This window comes from Cynoglossus semilaevis, chromosome 5 (genome assembly GCF_000523025.1).
Source record: "Cynoglossus semilaevis isolate Cse_v1.0 chromosome 5, Cse_v1.0, whole genome shotgun sequence".
Lineage (NCBI taxonomy): Eukaryota > Metazoa > Chordata > Actinopteri > Pleuronectiformes > Cynoglossidae > Cynoglossus > Cynoglossus semilaevis.
Window position 1 is genome coordinate 4,422,679 of NC_024311.1, and position 19,709 is coordinate 4,442,387.

General features: G+C 37.9%; 2 protein-coding genes across 5 annotated transcripts; one reads left to right on the top strand and one right to left on the bottom strand.

Moving 5' to 3' along the window:
* Positions 1 to 407: 407 nt before the first annotated feature.
* On the bottom strand, positions 408 to 2,903 carry marveld3 (MARVEL domain containing 3). Its single transcript, XM_008310051.3, has 4 exons — positions 2,741 to 2,903; positions 2,161 to 2,420; positions 1,534 to 1,634; positions 408 to 1,353 (listed from the first exon to the last, which is right to left on the bottom strand). Exons 2-4 carry the CDS (start codon positions 2,415 to 2,417, stop codon positions 746 to 748), a joined length of 966 nt encoding a protein of 321 aa, XP_008308273.1. The 5' UTR covers positions 2,418 to 2,420; positions 2,741 to 2,903; the 3' UTR covers positions 408 to 745.
* Positions 2,904 to 3,635: 732 nt separating this feature from the next.
* On the top strand, positions 3,636 to 19,100 carry usp10 (ubiquitin specific peptidase 10). Of its 4 annotated transcripts, none has more exons than XM_017032625.2 (15): positions 3,636 to 3,932; positions 7,859 to 7,927; positions 8,332 to 8,377; positions 8,693 to 8,752; positions 9,930 to 11,159; positions 13,273 to 13,364; positions 13,501 to 13,610; positions 13,709 to 13,767; positions 14,083 to 14,186; positions 14,573 to 14,672; positions 14,944 to 15,124; positions 15,762 to 15,927; positions 16,536 to 16,680; positions 17,035 to 17,100; positions 17,368 to 17,555. In XM_017032625.2, the coding sequence occupies exons 1-15, from the start codon at positions 3,912 to 3,914 to the stop codon at positions 17,553 to 17,555; spliced, it is 2,637 nt and encodes an 878-aa protein (XP_016888114.1). In that variant the 5' UTR covers positions 3,636 to 3,911. The 4 variants fall into 4 exon arrangements, with proteins under 4 accessions (XP_016888114.1, XP_016888115.1, XP_008308274.1 ...); XM_008310052.3 differs by having other exon boundaries at positions 3,637 to 3,932; positions 9,927 to 11,159; positions 17,368 to 19,100; XM_017032626.2 differs by lacking the exon at positions 8,693 to 8,752.
* Positions 19,101 to 19,709: the final 609 nt, after the last annotated feature.

A 19,709-nucleotide genomic window follows, 5' to 3' on the forward strand; every position in this document is an offset into this window, starting at 1 on the left:
TACTTTATTTGGTGTTAACTACAAATGGCCATTGTAAGGGATATTGGCTATAGTTTGGTATTTAATAATCAGAAATTATTATTTTAAAAAGTCTGAGGATTCAGCTGTGAACACACTGGTGTCTTTTGATGTTTTCAGTCATCCAGGTCAATTTATCCAAAGCAGTTAATATAAGTGAAAGGAAACTAGACTGTCTTGGATGAAAACACTGCCTCGGATATACTCTGATGTGCCATCTGTTGGTCAAGTGTAGAATGCTTCTCAAAGTAGTGTGATGGTTGAAAAGGTATAGTATATGACAAGATAATTGTAATTTGCCTAGAATGTGTTTAAAACAAAAACAGTTAATATTACGAAATAAACAATAAATTCAGCATAGAATAAAAAAAAAAACTAATGCCATTCGATGCATTTTATCAGTTTATTAAGGGTGAACATTTATATGAGGTGTTCACTGTAAATGGTACATATTTCAACAGTGTAAACATTTTCTATAAAAGAAGTAAATAAACATTCCATGTTTCCAATCTGCCTCTGTGCAGTGTGACTGTCAAAGGTTTAAGTAAAAAAATAAACTAAAAAAAAGAACAAGTATAAAAAGCTGATCCAATGATCACTGTAAACAAATGGTTTACACTGGTTTATACACAGTAACTACAAATACAAAAATGTCCTTTGCTCATCTCTATTTCCACTCCTACTTTACTACTTATCCTGATCCTAATGATTGTGTAGAAGGGCCAGCCTAAAAGTTATTTTCCTCATTTGTACTTTTCTTCATCTCACGCACTGACCTGAAAGCTCTGACAGCGAAAACTGAGCCAGTGATGAAAACAAACACCCCCAGCACCCCAAACAAGCCCCCTGCGATATCTGCACCGTGGAACTGGCACTCAAAGCCCTTATGCCCTTTGCTCTTGTACATCTGCTCTCTCTCTGTGCAAATTGGATTATTGTAAGTTTCTTGCAGCTTAATAAAGTAAAAGGCTAGAGCAGGGATGTAACCCAGGCCGATGAAGAAGTTTAGTACAGCCTCCCCAAGCAGCACAGGGGGGCAGCGGTACGGAACTCGGAAAATTCCCAGACCCAGCATGACACAGGTGTAGGCCATTAAAACCCCGCCATAGGCCATGCTGTAGATGTAGGGTGGCCGCTTGAGTTGATGGAACAGGCGGTCGAGCTCCTTCACTCTGTCTGCGTCAGCTCCAGTGAAGGCATTGGCTCCACCAAAGTGATAGTAGTAGACTCCACCCAGGCTGGCCAGGTCACGGTATCCACCGTTGTTGCTGTAAGGCACTCCAGCGCAGATGATGATGAGAAGATTCACAAAAATCCCCATGAGCTGGCACAAACCTGTAGGACAAAGTGTTTTTGTTGTTTATACACAACCTATAAAAAAAACCCCAAAACAAGTCCTATATTTAGTTGTTTGCTCCCAGTTCTCAGTACAAGTTTTAAAAGCCTTGTATCACACTTTAGCCTTATGGCTATCTTAAATAGGCCCAATTTCAAAAGAAAATAAGATCAACTTGCCTCTGGCTGTCATAGTGTATTTAAGATTGTAAAGTGCTTGTCTGTGTTCTTGCACATAATACTCCTCTGCTACATAGTGGTGCCCTGGTCTCTCTGTGGACCTGTAACAAAAAGGCACAGTTGTTTCAATGGGTTCAATCAGCCATGTCATTTTGTGTAACAAAAAACATAAATATGCTAATACATGCTTTCTATTCTTGATTGGCTCTTTCCTTGGGTTGGAAATATAGAACACTGAAGTGCAGGGTAAATGATTTGACAATATAGGTTTTTAATCAGCTGGACCTTCATTTAGGAGTCTAGCATAAATGCTGTGCTGACATGAAGCATCTTCTGCCATGCTTCATAGTCTATGTTCTCCAAATCTGATAGGAACTAAAAATACTGAAGAGAAAAAACTGAGACATCTGAAGTCGACACAAAAAATGTCTGTGGACAGTTATAATATAATACATGGAAAAAAAACTTTTATCTAGCACTTCCATTCACATACAGCTGCTTCAAAAATCATCATGGGATTTTATATTTAATCCTGCAACTTGTGTGAATTCATCAAACATGAAACATGTTTTCCAAATAAGCTCTCAGGTTCCTGGTCCTTTTTACATAACGTGTAAAATCTCTTACAGTGTGGAGGGTCCTTCACAGTCCCGGCTGTGGTCTCTGTAAACAGGTGTCTCCCTGTGAGAGGCACTTGTCATATCCCTCTGTCTGTGTTGTTTGGCTCTCCTGTCATCTACAGAGCCTCTCTCATCCAGGTCTCTAGGCTTCTGTTTCCCTCCTTTTTTGTCATGCGAGGAGTAGCCTCTATCTCCGTGTGGATAGTCTCTGTCCCTGCGCTTGTATTCTTCATACATCTGGTGGTGTCCTCTCTCCACTGGCATGGTCTGCCAACAGAAGTGTAGACATGATTGTATTTATTGACTGGGTTAGTTTATAGAAGTGTTAACGTTTTTAAAAAAGCATTAATTTAGTACAAATGGTTGTTAGATAAGCGAAGGTGGAGGTTTTGGTAATAAAGTAGCAGCCAAAATGATGAAGTCATCTTAGATTTAAGTCAAAATCAGAGGTTTTACATGTTCCCAAGTCTATATTGATACAGATCAATCACTTAGTTTTAAATGGGTACACAATGCACTTGCATTTTTACATTAAAAGTTACATATTAGGAGTTGGCGACTGGAAAAACGATATTATAAGGTCCTACTTTCGGATTATGTCGACAGATGCTTGTTGTCTTCGTTTGAGCAAACGCCTCCTTCTCTTCCGGTTTGGAGTTTCCTTCTCCTGCCGCACACCTGAAGCGAGCCACGCCCACTACTTTCTACCTAAAGTTTATTTGTTTTTTATTATTTATACCAACATATATGATATATTTGAATATTATTTTCCAGATGTTTTATGTTATGTAGATGGAATTAAAATGCAACGTAGAATTTCACAAATAGTTAAGAAAGAGGGAACATTACTTTTTGCTTGACAAAATAATATAACATTATCAAATTTTTGCTACATAATTGTAGCTTAATACGAATGTATTAAAACTTGGAAAGTTTGTCGTGGAATGCATTTGATCTTTGACCGAAAACAAAAATCTGCGATTCATGCTTCAACCCGGACGTGAATGAACACGGTGCGCGAGGGCGGTGACGCTCAAAAGCTAGCGATAAATATGTATCACGTCTTTTCCGCCTAGCCGTGAAATCTTTAAAACAAAATACAACAAAGCAGAAGTCGAGCAAATTAATTTTTTTTTATCAAGCATAGATACTTATATATGTTATCTTATATATGTTTATCAAGCATATATACTTAAATATGTTATCGTGGAAAGGTCTGAAAAATCGACCTTTCCACGAGTAAAGTTAACCAATACTGCCAAGTTAAACCCATACCCTAGTTCATACAATTTTACAGGTTCTAAATTCAAAATTATATTTACATAACAATATAGAACATAGTGAAAATAAATTATTAATAAATTCAGTCAAATATATAAATGTGGATAATAACGTAAATTCCATCACAAGATCAAAGAACATAAAAAGGACAGGAACGATAAGCAAATTTTATTGTGAAATCTAAGAACGTTGCGCTCCGGAAGTGGGATTTGTCAGACTCACGCTTCAGCGGACGGCGCGCAGGCTAAGCTAAACTGTGGAGGAAGATGGTAGACAGTAATGGCGGTGACGGTGAGGCGAGCAGCGTGAAGTGCTGATGCATTGCATTCATCAAAGTATACGTCTGGCAGGACAACAGCAGAAAACGACAATGAAGTCAACGTAGGACTCCTTCAGTAACAGTCAATTCCAAGCTACAACATCGTTACGGGAGAGTTTTGTTGTTGCCAAAGGAGGGGAGAGAAGCTCACCGGGAGCATGGCTTCCCACAGTAATCAGGTAGCTGAGCTAAGTGGCTAACGTTAGCCTCAAATACTCCAGCTGTTTAAGCGTTATTTGTCAAGAGCGCCTGCCTCATAATTCCACAGCCTCTTAACGTAAATAAAAGTTTTGCTTTAGTACCATTTTCATCATCCGCTTTTTGCTACTTAAAACTTCTGTTCGCTCGTGTCGATGGAGGAGTAACTACTAAAAAGTGCTTGCTAATGCCTCCATTAAGCCTCATTGAATTCAAACCCAACCAGCATGTTAGCTAATAGGCCTGAGGGGTTTTCATTCAAATTATTCAACAGTAATATTAACCATTGTTTTACAAAAATGAGAATGGACCTTTATATCTGTGAGTTATCGATGGTTTTGGGAGGAATGTCACCCGCGAAATGACAATATCCAGGGTAAAATTAGGTGGTGGCGTGTGTGTGCATGGCCCACCTGCTCACTGCTGCCACAGGCCTCTTTCTAGTAGAGGGCATGCGTAACTGATAACATCTTTTTTGTATTCGTAGGGAAAATAAATGTCATCCAGCATTTTACATGCTATAGTTTAACATTGCTACCCAGCAGTTGGAGGGGTCGAAACGCAGTTGCTGAAGAGTTAGCCGTTAGCATTCTAGCATCTCTGCACAGGTGGTGTGAGTGTAAACTACAGTCAGTCTGTTAGCTGTTAACTACAACAGAAGGCCATGTTTAGTACATTAATTCTTCTCGATATCTAAATAACATTGATTCCTGTGTAATAACATAGTATTTGTTATTTCTGATGAATAATAGCTATCATATTGCAAACCAGTTTAAAATGTCAAGCATGGATGCATTGACACGCCAGGTCTTGAGATTTTACCAGTTGGCTATATTAAAGAAATAATTAATTCACACCGGTTCACTTACAGTCGGGATACATTACCATCTAGCTTTAGATCCTGGCTGACATATGAGGAAATGTGAGTAATGGTTGTAGGAACACACACATAACTTAAAACTGGCGACTGCACATTTTCTCACTTTCAGTTATTCTCCAGTCTTTAATACCCCAATGAGAAGAAGTTGCAAATTTCATCCAAACACTACTTTAAACTTAAGGGACGGATGCCATTTATGCCACTTAAATGGAAGAGAATGTGTAATGTGATCTGTTTAACAAGTGGCAGACAATCACAGCTGCCATGATGTTGTCGAAGTAACCTGATTTGGAGCCCATAACTATTTTACTCTTGTTTGATTACCCCTGTTGCGAACAGTTGTTCTTGCGCAAGTAAAACTCCTTACAATAGTTTGTTCTCCTTTATGTTACACAATAGAAATAGGAAAGAAAGATCTTGGTAGTGTAAACCTCCATCAAGGTTACCAGGTTCCGTACACTGACTGTGCATTATCCTGTTATTAATCATGTTTGGTTTTCACTTTATCTCCAGGTTCATCTCAAATTTAGACTGATTTTGTTAGCCCTAACTCTTCAGGAATTTTGTTTAGACAATTAAAGAAAATATTTAATGTATTGTATAAAACTTCCTTCTTAGACCTGGAGGTGCTGCATGTACTGTGTAAAAAGAAAATGTAGTGTTGTAGTGAAATGTAGCGTTGGGTTAAACAGACTTCTTTTAATTCATTTTTACTTGATACTATCAAGTTAAAATGAATTGAATGAATGTAGTTGTTAAGAAGGTGAATGAGAAAATGAGAGGCTAAGCTATTTAGTCGGTGCAAATCAACACTACTTGCGTATGTATAAACTCGATCAAACAAGTCATACTGGATATAGTAACAAATACTTGCAGAATTACTTAATGTATGTGAAACAGCAGTTAACTGCAGACAGAGGTTTAGACTAATGTGCTAATTTGTAGCTGCCATTTTATTATCCAAAAAGTACTTGTACAATATTTAGTCTTGATTAATTATGGTGTTCATTAGTCAACTAAAACTTAGGAAATTGAATTGCCAGTACTATTTTGGAATATACTATTTAATACGTTAATACGTTCTTACATCATGGAAAAACCTCATCTATGGTTTATAACAGGTTGGGGCTGATGTTACGTTCTTTAAATGTGTTATTTTATAGAAGCGCAACCTGTTGTAAGATGTTACAGCTGATGCTAACTAGAAAGTAATGTAGAAGGGGGAACCATGTGGAAGATTACTGACAAATTTGAACAAAAATATATTTTGTTTAAACAAACTTAAATTTCTAGAAATGGGCCACAATAAACCTGTCCAATTTGTGCCCTTATGTTTTGTTGTCTTTTGTAAATTTTGGTTATGAATTTTATGAAATTAAACAAATCAAACCAAAAGAATTTAACAACATGACAAAAATCACTCATTAACCAAAAAAGCGACAAGCTTCCAACTAAGGATGGGCGATATGGAATAAAAGTCATATCTCTATCTTGTGGTCCCTGATGGTATTACTCGAGATGTATATACATTAATTTATTTATTTTATGATGTGATTGGGGTTTCTTCTAAAGCATATTAGATAGCAAAATGAAAAAAAATAAAGCCGGAAGTAAGGAAACCAGTGCTGAAACCTGAAACACAGAAATAAATATTTTTCCCAATCACTGCCATTGCATTTATGGCCATGACTGTGCATTAACTTTAATAAAATCAGGTAGTTGCAATTGCATAAATTAATATTAATGAATATTAATGTTTCAAAGAAAAATAAATTACAAAATAATTCATCTAGCTCATTTCAGCAATGCACAATATAAAAATCAAAATAAAATGTTTAACTTGAATGTGAATCTTTTGCACCCCCACCTCAGCCTCACTGTCTCCAATATTCTACTTGTGGGTGCTTGTCAGGAGGAACATGAAATTATACAGATGGCTCATTTGTTGTAATCCTCAGTCCAGTGAAACTGAAAGGGAAGCTTAGTGCTGTACGTGCGAAAGTAAAGGGACATTCTTTCTGTTGTGATTGTATTAGCCATCCTGAGGCCACTGGATTATGGTCAGCTTTCCTTTTTTTTCTCTTTCAAATTTGCTCATAGTGCCATGTCAGCATTGTTGGACCTTGTGTGGGTTCTCGTTGACAAAGACTTTTGTATGCTTAAGTTGCACATTATACTGTTTGTTTTTCATTTCACCTTTTCTTTCAGGGGGTTTTATGATTTTTATGGCCATGTGGGCACTTTGGATGCCCACCCTAAAGGTCAGAGGCTCATCTATCACAAAACCATGTTAGGAATATAAAGAAATGGAAATCATTAATATTGGTAACTGGTTGCAAAAATATGCACACCAGTTCTGCATAAATGATCTATTGGCAGTGCCCCACTATAGAATCACATAACCACATAAAATGCAGTGTGGTGGAATTTAATTGAAATAAAAAAGACACCCCAAGTGTCCCTGAAGTTTCGAGTCCATAAGGGAGACGAGGTATAGAGATAAGAGGGAATAGGAGATAGACACTGCGTTTGCATCCTGATTGGCTGGTTTTGCAATGAAGACCAAGTTGCTTTTAATGTGATGTTAGTGATTCATTTGAGCATTCAAAGTGTATTTAATTATTATATTTTCTTATATGGTTCTAGTTCTACTTGATGTTTAGAGAAATAGTCAGAACACAGCAACTGTAGTACTGAAGAAATCACTTTTTAAAGAGACAGACACTTGTCTCTGTTATTTGAATGTTTTTTCATCAAGTAGTACTTACGTTTCCCAAAAGGTTTCTTTGAGTTTATAACATTACTTATACTGTTTTACGTTGCAGAAATTAACTAACCACTTAATATGTTTATTGACATGCTTATAAGTTTCCAATAATTGTTTGTACTTTTGACATTCTCTTCTAACTTGTTGGTAAAGTTCTTGCAGATTGTTGCATGAAATTCATCATTATTCTGAGAACAAGGAAAATGTTTCAGTGCCAGATCTAGCAGGTCTCTGATGGTTTATTCTCTCTTGTTCCACAGTACATCTTTGGGGAATTCAGCCCTGATGAGATCAATCAGTTTTTTGTGACTCCACGGTGTTATGTTGAGGTAAGAAAATCTAAAAAAAAAAAAAAGCTCTACTGAGCATTTTTATGCCAAAAAGTCAGTACATTGTTCTTTCTTTCAGGCTGTAATTTACACCGACCACTGAAATGTTATTTACTTCATAATAAGAATGCTTGAATTGAACACTAAACAAGTTTCTTCAGCATTTGATAAGAAGCAATTATGTGCTTATTTTACACAAGTGTCATGTTGATATGTCACACAATATAATTTTTTAAAACTCATTACTGCCCCTTGATGTACTCGTCATGTGACTACATGAACCAGACTGGGACCGAATAAAGATTGCTGTAAACTCTGTTGTATGTTGTGTGTCAATGCATCCAAAGATTTGTGCAAACAAGGTTTTGTTAAATAAAACACGCATATGCATTTTATCTTTCCAGCTTCCTCCATTCAATGACAAAGTTCCTTGCGTCAGTCAGTCTTCTGGTAAGTACATTTCACCTATGCTAAAGTGATAAGCTTTTGATCTTGAATTAACATTTAAAGGCATTGAGCTAGACATTCTGGCCTAAATGACCTGCCAGATGATTTATGACATAACATGTTCATACGTATACAAGTGATTGATTAATATTCTAATTGTAAAAAGATTGATAGTATAGTATTGCTAAATTAGGTTTTTTTTATTGTGGAATTTTCAGGCCACCATATAAAAGGGTGCTGCCGCAGCCTCCTTTCTTTGATATTGTATACATTTGCACATGACTTTTTGTCTTAACTTGATTTGTATTGACTATTCAGGAAGTTACTGCACTCCTGCTGTACCTTATATTATGGAGTCTATGGGACTGCAGGTTTGTGGTGAGTTGAGGAGTCTGAAGCATTTGTACATTTGCTGTTTAAAACAGTATGGACGTTTCAATAACTGGTGGCTTTCCTGAAACCTGTGGCTTTTATTCTTCTTCTTGCTTGTTGGTAAAAGTCTGTAGAGCTTTGCATGTTAAAGGTTCTGCTAACCTGTCTCCTGCATACAATGCATTTTCACAACTGCAGGGCCTAGACGTTATTAAAATCATCAGTGAATATTACTACGGTTTAACAAACAGTAATGCCGTTGTTGTTTTCTAGGATGCATTTGGTCACTGGTTTCAGTAACACTAACAGATTTTCTAATTCCAGTCGAAGTAACTGCTCTTCTCATAACCTCTATCAGAAAATCAGGGTTTCCGATTATGTGTAATCACTTGACAAAGGAAGCATTTTAAAATATCTCAGTGATGTTTGATTTGTTCTTACTAATGTGCTGTTTTCTTTTCACTTTGCACTTCTCACTGCACAGCATCTTCAACTGTTATCGAAACACATTTGACTTTCTTTTTTGATGATGTATTTTTGTCTTCATTGCATTGCTCTGATAAGGTTCAGCTGTATCGGTGTATTAGGAATGCAGTGATCCGATATTAAAATTGGATTTCCGTTCTGATTTAGAATAAATTAATTGATTGGGTATTGACTAATGGGGCTGACCTTTGGGAGCGCTCTGTTAATTCGAATTATGTGGTTGTGATGCAAGCATGCTTTGTCATGTGTTAGCAGCACATTATGCTGGTAGACTACACAGCAATAACATGGCACATAGTGTGCAAACACAGCACAATGAATTAAAAGGTGATCAGACCTGTGCTATATTACACTTTCTCATTTGTCCTATTGCATTAAATGTTGCACAGAAGTTTTATTTCAGTTTATTAATTTTGTATGTACGATCAAGTTAGTTGTATCTTCTATGTTTCAACTTCTATATTTCACAATTTCCATTTATGAATTACTTTATTTGCACTATGTTAACAAAGGTCTGAGATTCCTTTTCAAATGCTCGATATAAATTTAGGGATTAATTTTACAAACTCTATTTAAAGTAAAATCCATACAGTGAAAAAGGAAATCCATATATTCTGGATTTTATGATTGGTAGAACATTTGTCTGAAGAATCTCTTCCTATTTTGTTTCTAATTTTAACCTGTTTTTTTGCAGCAGAAGACTTCCAGCGCATTGAGTTTGGTGTTGATGAGGTGATGGATTCCAAGCCTCTTGGAGTGAATGACCCTTTATATAAAGTGTCAAGCACTCTGAATCCTCAGGCTCCGGAGTTCATCTTGGGCTGCCAGTCCCCTCAGAAAGCCCAACACACTCTTCCTTCAGAATCTGACAGGCCTGATGGGCCCCAATTTGATTCGTTGGATGGCCCAGACTTGGAGGGAACAAACCTGGACAATCACCAGACATGCCAGGACATGGACGGACATCCTGGTAGCTTGGGACAGCGGGAGAGAAAAAAAAAGAAAAAGCGACCACCAGGATATTATAACTACCTTGACCCATCAACTTGCCCTAACAACATTAGTACATTAGATGGGACACCACTGACAGCTTTGGTCAATGGACATGCAGTAAGTGGTCCTCACAATGATGTCGAGGATGTGGATTGTAAAGAACTCTCAGAGGTAGAACCTTCCAGCTCTACATCTGTTTCAACCACATCGACAGCTGTCGTGGCTGCAGCTAAGGTCACCCCACCAGCCACTGCCAATCAGAGGACTTGCGATAGCCCTGATGACTCTTTTTTGGACTTAACAAGTGTGGCTGCATCTTTACCTGTGGCAAACAATGCAAATACCTTATGTTCATCTTCCTCTCAATGCAGAGGGATGACAGAAGGACCAAGGACTGCAGATCAGCAGCCAGACCACTTGGCTCCACAGAGCCCTGAACTTAAAGATACACCACACAGCCCCTGCTCCAAATCACCACTTCCTCCTTCAGATTCTGTGGCCACCACCTCCTTGGCCACTTCTATTTTGACTACTGAGCTGCAGCAGAGCGAGGTAGCACAGAGTGTGGTGGCCAACGGACTAGCAGAATCAGAAACTCCCACTATTGCAGATGAACGTAATAAAGAAGATTTAGAGGGCGAGGAGCAGGTTCAGTTGGTCTCCTCAGACTCCACTGGTCAGCCACTAGTTACAGATCAAGCCCATTCACCTGCAGTTCTTGCTGCACCTTCTGCCAACCTCCCCAAGTCCTGGGCCAGTCTCTTCCACAACTCCAAGCCTCTTCCTGGTGGCCCTCCCGCCTTTGTGGAGGTTAAGAATGTTGTAGACGTTGTGTCACCTGTTCCCTCTGCTCCAGAGCAGCCTGAGAAAGTTGGGGAGGTTAAAGATGGACCTGTCCATGTGTCAGAGGATCCCATGGCTCCTAAACTTGCAGGTATAATGTGAAGATCCTCACAGAATGTGTTTAAAAATGACACCTTTCTAGTGTTTTTTTCCTACAGTTTTTGATTGTTTGGTCCTGGAGAAATGTGCAACACTGACAGCGAACACTGGGTCACTTCCTACCTCAAATATTTCTTAACTCTTGAAAGGTTACACTGAGAAAGGTGTTACTTTATTTTTTGATTAAATTAGCAGAAATTTGAAGTATACAATTATTTAACTTATTTTGACTGTTGTATTATTCTTGCCATTGACTACTATTGAATTACTATTTTATTTTATCACTTTAGAAGTTGGTGCTTCTAAGGAAGCCATTTGCAACAAGCATGCTTTTTGTAATTGTCTACTTTGTACCTGGACAGGAGTATTCAGTGTTAAATGTGCCTGAAGTGCTTCATCTCTATGTCGTTCTGTTGGTCAGAACGTCGTGTAATTTCTAAAGTTCTAGAATCTGTAAGTTCAGCTCATGAACGCTAGGTGGTGCTGGTATACCCTAAATAACTTGGCAGATGAAGTCTGGAAAGTTCACGTGATTACACAATACCATTGTAAGAAAATAGAATAACTTACTACAGTCAAGGCATTAAATGCTCTGATTGCATCTTAACAAAATTATAAGATGCAGATAGTTTTTAAAATATTTGTTAATCTTTGAAAAACATTTTTATCAAGATCTTGAGTGCTTTTTGTTTACTGTCAGCCATACTACTGTGTGCCACGTGCATATATTATAGTGACCTGATGAAAACATATTGAGGCTAATTGATTTGAGCACTCTGTCAGAAGTGTACTTATTTAACCCAACTGATGGAGGTAGTAGCTTTTTATTTAATGACTATTCTCGAAGACATGAACTGCGGTTACGCAAAAGATGTTACCATTTCAGTAGAGGCCAAAATCTTGGCCTGCAACAAGAAAAGAAAACAGCTTAGGAAAATGTTAAAATACAAAAACTTGGTTTAACTATCCAAAGAATTATTAAACCCTCCAGGGATAGTATTAATATCTCCAGGACAGAAATGTGGTTGGAACCATTTTTGAATGATTATTATTGGACATGACTTTCACATTTTGTGAAATGAAATCATGACAGCAACCAACCGAACTCTAAACTTTGTTTATTTATGAAAGTACAATTGTAATGTAATGACTTTTTAGCCTTAGGAAACTATTGTTAGCTGTCATGCTAATTGGAAATAAGGGTTTTAATTTCCTTTGCAGCATAAAAATTGGGCCTTTGCCCATCAGAATATCACCATGAGGTCTAATTCATTCAGATTCATGCTGTTCCACAGCATTTGTGTGAAGTGAGGTGGATGAATGTACCCACCTTGCCTGTTGTCACATTTGATTTGTGTCCAAACTCAACTCAGGAACAACAAGGGGCAGTGCTCATATTAGCACTCATTGTAAGCTAAAATATCCTTTTCTCTACGTTATCTTAAGAGCAGTGCTATTACTTTAGGTAAAAAACAGGCCAAAAGTTACAAAACATTATTGAACTGGGTTTCTGTGGAAAAAAACCCTCAGCAGTGGGATCCATTTTTGGGATAAGAGCTCAGCTGTTGACTTTGATGTTTTCGTTAGTGGGTAATGAAAATGTAATTCATTAGAAAGACCAGTGAGATGTGTATGTACAACGGATAAGATTTCGCCTAAACTAATAGGATAAAAAAAAAAGGTGTTTGCTTTGGGTCAATGATGTCTGCCCATTATTGAATTGAAAGCTGAGTTTTAAAAACACAATTTACTCAGTGCTGATGTATGTGTATTTATTTTTCTTGGATTGTATATGTGCATGTGTGGAGACACTGCAGTGTTTACTTTAATATTTCTGTTTAATACTAACTTGATTATCCACGTTACCATGGGAGCTGTGCTCTTAAATGCCAGTCTCCCTTCCTAGGCGTGGAACATCAACCCTCTCCAGGTTCCATCAGCTTCTTGTAGTATTGTCACAAAAAGCTGGAACTGATGGAGGAACATTATCTGTTCATATTTATTGTTGCCTTAAGAGTGGATATGTCTACTGTAATCAACAGCTGTACTGATTATTGTGGTGTCATCATCATCTTTAAATCAATTTGTTTCTTTGAATTCCGCAGAACTTATTGAGAATGTGAAGTTGATACATAAACCAGTATCTTTGCAGCCAAGAGGACTGATAAACAAGGGAAACTGGTGCTACATAAATGCTGTATCCTTTGGCTGTTTGAACCATGTGAACATATGTGGGGCTTGACTTAAACCTGTTTATGTGTTTAGGAAAAAGAAAGTAACCTTAGCTTTTGTCGCACTCTTGCCATGTTGCTCCCTGACTGTAAAACACTCAGACCCTACAGGCTTTGATTGCATGTCCTCCCATGTATCACCTGATGAAGTCAATTCCTTTGTACGATGAAACACAGAGGTCGTGCACCTCCACACCAATGATGGACAATTTGTAAGTCGTATCTCTGTAATAGTTAACTTAAATTGTTGAGATGTTGGTCCTATGTTTTTTTCTTTTTTTCATATACACTGTTCTGGTTTGTGTCTCAGTGTGAAGCTGGTGAATGAGTTCAGCACCATGCCCGTGCCGTCTAAGGTCAAACAGCAAGGTAAGGTGGCACAACATAAGACATTTGAAGACTGATGAAAAAAGAAAGTTTCAGAGAATTATCAAAATCTAGAATTACATAACCATGCTGATGTATGTTTAATAATAACCAAAGTCTTGACATTAAGCTAACATTTATTTCTGCAACTAGGTGATATTCCCTCCTCCTTAAGCAGACTAGTAAACACTCGATACATAGACTTTGTGAGAAGTCTTGACAATAAAAATCTTAAATGGTATTTGGCATATGCCTGATATGTTATTTAATTTACCATGTTACAGCAGCAGTTTCTGACATTAGTGACTGTTTCCCCAGGTGCTGGTGATAAGGTGGTGAAAGACATCAGGCCTGGTGTTCCTTTTGAGCCAACTTATATTTACAGACTCCTCACACTCATCAAGTCAAGTCTCTCTGAGAAGGTAAGACACACTCATCTCTGTCTGGCTATCAACGTGTTGACACAATTTTGAAATGTTGATTTAATCATGCAGCATATGCACCTAATTAAGGACGAACAGTACCTGAAGAAAATGTTCTGTCTTGATTTCTCTCGTTAACACACACAGGAAAAGCAGGAAGTCTGAGTGTGACACACTCTTAGTCAGTTCGAATTCTTTTAACCGCTTAAGTCATTTGTAGACAACATTACTACATTGGCATCTTTCACAGTTTGCTTAGAAAGCTTTCTGTTACTGAAATACAAGCTTGTTTAGACTCATCCATGTTTCTGCAGCAGACAATTAATTTGAAAGTAAACATTTTTGTAGTTGTTTTAATTAGTAACATCGATCTACTCTGCTCTCAGGGCCGACAGGAGGATGCAGAGGAGTATCTTGGCTTCACTCTCAATGGACTTCACGAAGAGATGCTGGCTTTGAAGAAACTTATCTCACCTCAGGAAGAGAGTAAGCATTTATCCTGTGTCCATAATAAACATTAGAGACAAGGACATAATAGATGTCATAAGTGCTGTGTGAGTTTAAGATAAAATAAAAGATCCAACAAAACAAATGCAATGTTTATCCCAACAGTTCTACTGATGTAGGTAAGATGTTACAAAATTGAAAGAATAATAATAGAATAATAAAATATGTTTCTATAAAATTTCAACCAACATTTATTTTCAAATAACTGTCAAACCTACTCTGAGGTGACCTTTCAAAACCTGCTTTACAGAAGCTTCAATGCCTAATGGTCCAGATTCCAACTTTACTGCTCCAGAGAATGTTGCTGAAGGGGAGGAAGAAGGAAGTGAGGATGAGTGGGAGCAGGTGGGCCCTCGAAACAAGACGTCCATCACTCGTCAAGCTGACTTTGTCCGCACACCCATCACTGACATCTTTGGCGGTCACATCAGGTACATGGAAGAGTTAATGTCCAGTTACTGACTTTTGTTGTTGTTATTTTTGTTTACTGGTTAATTAAAAGTATTTCCTATTTTGTCTTAATGTATTGGATAAAACATAGTAATTAACAACGATCCTGGGAGAATGTTGGGCATTTCAAGGTCAACAGTTGTTCTGATGGATAACTGCTATACTGTAGGTGTGTTATAGTCAAAATTCTCAACTGCACAACCTGGGTCACATATCCACAAACAAAAGTCTTAGTTTCCAAAGAAATCGGAAAGTTTCAAACTTGTGTTTGACAAAATAGTATGTTCTGAGGCTTTGGTCTGGCAATGTCAGAATTTGCAGCAAAGACTTAGTTTTTCAGAAATGGTTGCCACCAAAGAAAAATGAAATATACACAAGAGTATGTGTTTATAGAGGGTAGTCTGTATACCCACTGAGTCTGGCCATAACCCATAGACCCTTTTTGGCATTTAAAGTCAAAGTAATTTTATTGTCTGAAAGAGTAACACCATTGTTCCCTAAACCTATTGAGTCAGATATTTCAGACACAACAACCCAGGAATAATAAATAGAAGAATAGGAAGAGTGTCTTGTTGTCTTTGTCATTTCTTACTGGATGTTGTTTTTTTTTATGCTCAGATCGGTGGTGTATCAACAAAACTCTAAAGAGTCGGCCACTCTGCAGCCTTTCTTCACCTTGCAGCTGGACATCCAGTCAGACAAGATACGCACTGTCCAGGACGCTCTGGAGACTCTGGTGGCACGGGAGTCCGTCCAGGGCTACACTTCTAAAACCAAGCAGGAGGTATGGAAGGAGTTCACTTTCTCCATCTATCAAACGTTGAACTGCACAATTTGCATTGTTTGTTTTTTGTTCCTGATTGAATTTTAAAATTGCTGACCATGAAGGGGATCAGTAAAGGCCCAGAGATATTTTGTTATCCAACATTGACTGTCAGTGAACATGAAGGGGATAAATATTGTTTGTCATTTACAAATCGAATTATCTTTATAATTTTTTTAGTTTTGATTTGGTATTGAGCCCTTGCCCACAACCTCTATCAACTGCAAAAGAAAATACTAGTCTGGAAACTACACACTGGCCTAAAACCAGGGAACATCTGCTGTACAGCTGCTGATGGGAACAAGTCTGAAGTGTTTTGAAGTTGTCTAATTGTATCATACCAGTCTTAATCCTTTTTGGGACAGTAACATTTGGTCCCTGAAACAACAATTAAAAACAAGACAACTCAGTGATTCACGACTAGATACAAGTGGTTTAAATGTGATTGTTATAAAAGTGCAGCACTGTCTGTTCTGTCCCAGAACTGTTTGGTTATGTTTTAAAGATTTTATTGGGTTTAATCCCACGTGTAAGGTTACACCCTAACTTATCTTTCTATCATTTCCTAGATTGAGATCAGTCGGAGAGTGACACTGGAGGAACTTCCTCCTGTGCTGGTCCTTCACCTCAAGCGGTTTGTGTTTGAAAAAACTGGAGGATGTCAGAAACTCACCAAGAACGTTGATTACCCTGTTGACCTGGAGATCAGCAAAGGTGAGGATGACACAGTAGATGTTAGTGCTGAAATTGTGTATAACTGATTTTTTGTAAAAATAAATAAATAAATAAGTAGAGGGATAAATCACCCCCTTAAATTATATTGTTGGTATTCATTTCCCAGTGATTTGTCAGTGCGTGTTACTGATGGTTAGATAGGACAATAGGAGCTTGGTCAATACACAGGCTTATTTTTCCTTTTTTCTTGAGCTGTATGGAAGGTGTTTTGAACACAGTACAGCACGTCTGATCATTTTCGAAAATATAAATTGATATAATATCTTATCTAGAACATCTGTCTCATCAGTGATGTTTTTTTTTTGTTTTTTTTACTTCTTGATTTTCTTCCAGATCTCTTGTCCTCTGGAGTAAGGAGCAAAGTTGTGAAAGGCCAAAGAACTTACAGACTCTTTGCAGGTGTGTTGGTGTTTTATTTTTTTGTTTGGCAGTAGTCACATGTTCACAAGTCTGCATCTGCTCCATCACCTAACACTAACTGGAACAGTTTAAACTGTTGTTTTTTTTATCAGTTTAATTAGTTTCACATTGTGATTCATTCTAAAGGTGAACCTCCTCAATTAAACACTAGTTTCCACTTCTGAAGTAATGGATGAGTAATAACTTGTAAGGCTTAAAACATTCCACACATGTCTAATGTCCTTTTTCCCGTCTCCTCTCACCCAGTTGTCTATCACCATGGAAACAGTGCAACAGGCGGTCATTACACCACGGATGTCTTCCATATTGGTCTTAACGGCTGGCTGCGCATTGATGACCAGGCAGTGAAGGTCATCAACCAGTACCAGGTGGTGAAGCAGACTGCAGAGCGCACCGCCTACCTGCTGTACTACCGCCGCGTCGACCTGCTGTAGACACATGCCCCGCCCCCCCCCACACACACACACACACACACTCACTCATACCACAAAGTCAGAAATATACACACACACACACACACACACACACAAACCCATCAAACTGAACATGCTCTCACTTATAGTTCCCATCCATACAACACAGACACCAAACCAATAAACAGAAACACTGCCTGATTTGTCCACATGCAAGATTTTCCTCTTCCTCCCTACTGACCCAGCTCTACTTGGAACCAGCTTTTCCAGCTCCTCTTTTTTTGTTTCTTTTTGGAGGAAGAGAATCAAGCTGCACTCACAAGGATCAACCTGTGACTGCTCTTTTCTGTGCACCACTGCTGTTGTTGTTTTTTTGTTTTTTTTTTTGCTGTTTTCTTATACTTCATAAAGTGTCACGGAAGGACTGATGAAAAGACGAGGCTTGAGCTGAAGTGAGTGGTTAAAACCCTTAAAGAACCTTACCTGACTGGTCCCTCAGCTCTGATAGCAAGCGGTGGGCGACACATGGACAAGAAGAGCTCTCTCTATTACAAGCTGCTGGGTAATTACTTGTTTGGATGACCTTTTATACGGAGGTGAGCCAGAAATATCAGTGTTTGTTTTTAAGGAATTTAAAGGATTCCCGTCGGCCTGAAGAATCTGCTGCAGTTTTAAAAGCCTCTTTGAGTTTGCCCCAGTGCATTTAAAAGGCCCGCCAGCACCAGCATTATAATCACAAGTCTCTTTTTAAGGCCAGATTATTTTCTTCATCACCACCGGCACAAAAATATCTTCCATGTCTTTTCTCCTAACTTTTACTTCAAAACACAGGTACTGGAACATTACAGAGATGGGGAAATGAGAAGCTTCCTTCCAGGAATCCTCACTATGGTTCTTGGGTTTAGGTTGGGTAAATTAATGCGCTCTAGGATTAATTAATAAATATTTCACGCACAAAGTATCAAATGATATTCATAAAGAGATGCAAAAGGCTTTTTATTCAAACTAAAACTGTCAAATGTCGCTGACGGAGGTTCCTCTGAGACTGCACTAGCTTTTTGACTCAGTTTCTGCACTGGAGAGACAACAACCTTTCGGATTCTGCTGCAAACCTGCTCTTGTTTACTCTGTACGTTTTCTTTTGTCTTTTCTTCTTTTTTTGGTTATCTTGATCTTGTTTGAAGTTTTCACCTTTGGTAATGACCGTTTATAATTCAATCACACCTCAGCAGATAGTCTGAATATTGATTAGGAAAAAAAAATGTGAAAGTTGAGAAGAAAAGATCCAGAACGCAGATAGTTTTCTTCTTTTTTTGAGACAACACACCTGTTCTGCATCACATAACTAATGGGTAGTTTTGCTTTTGTTAAGATGTTTAAATCTTTTTTTATTATTATTTAGAAGCAATGTCATTTTCCTCCCCTCTGTTTTGTCATTGACAATTATTGGATGTTCCCGTTGCTCCTGCTCCCTTCCAAGAAATGCTTGCGTTTGAATTGGTAAAAAGAAAATTCACACAGGCTAAAGCACAAAAATAAATAAAATTGATATAGTTCTTTGCTTGATATTTTCCATTTTGTCTTTTTCTTTCTTATTTGTTTTTCATTCATTTCATTCCACCCATTGGTGCTACAAACCCAGTATTTACATTGTGTCTTCATCCAACAAACCCCTGCATGGATCTGTTTCTGAGATCTGGATGCCATAATATGATGAAAATGTTCACCTAACACCGCAGTGCTGCAGTTCAGAGTCTGATTTGTGCAAACATTTTCTTCTAAATACATGTTTAAAAAAACCAGGAATATAAACATAGGTCTATCTCAATATTAAATTTTTAGAATACATATTAAATGTAAAAAAAATAGTTATTGTGTAATAAATTAAACATTGTTGTGCGTATTGACTTGTAGGTTTCAGTGTCAGAAACCTGCCCCAGATAAACCAAAGGAATCTTATCCAGCCCCTCATACTGCATTTTCTTTCTTTTGTTTGTGTCTTCTCCATCCAACACTCCTTGTCCCTTTTACTTTCTCTGTCCACAGTGTGTCTCTCAGTCCATGCATCTTACAACCTTCACTGATCCCTATGTTGAGCTGTGAAAGTTGTGACATCGATTTGCATTTTCTTCCCTTTTTTTAAAGTGCGAGGAAGTGGAGATTTAGAAACAGCTT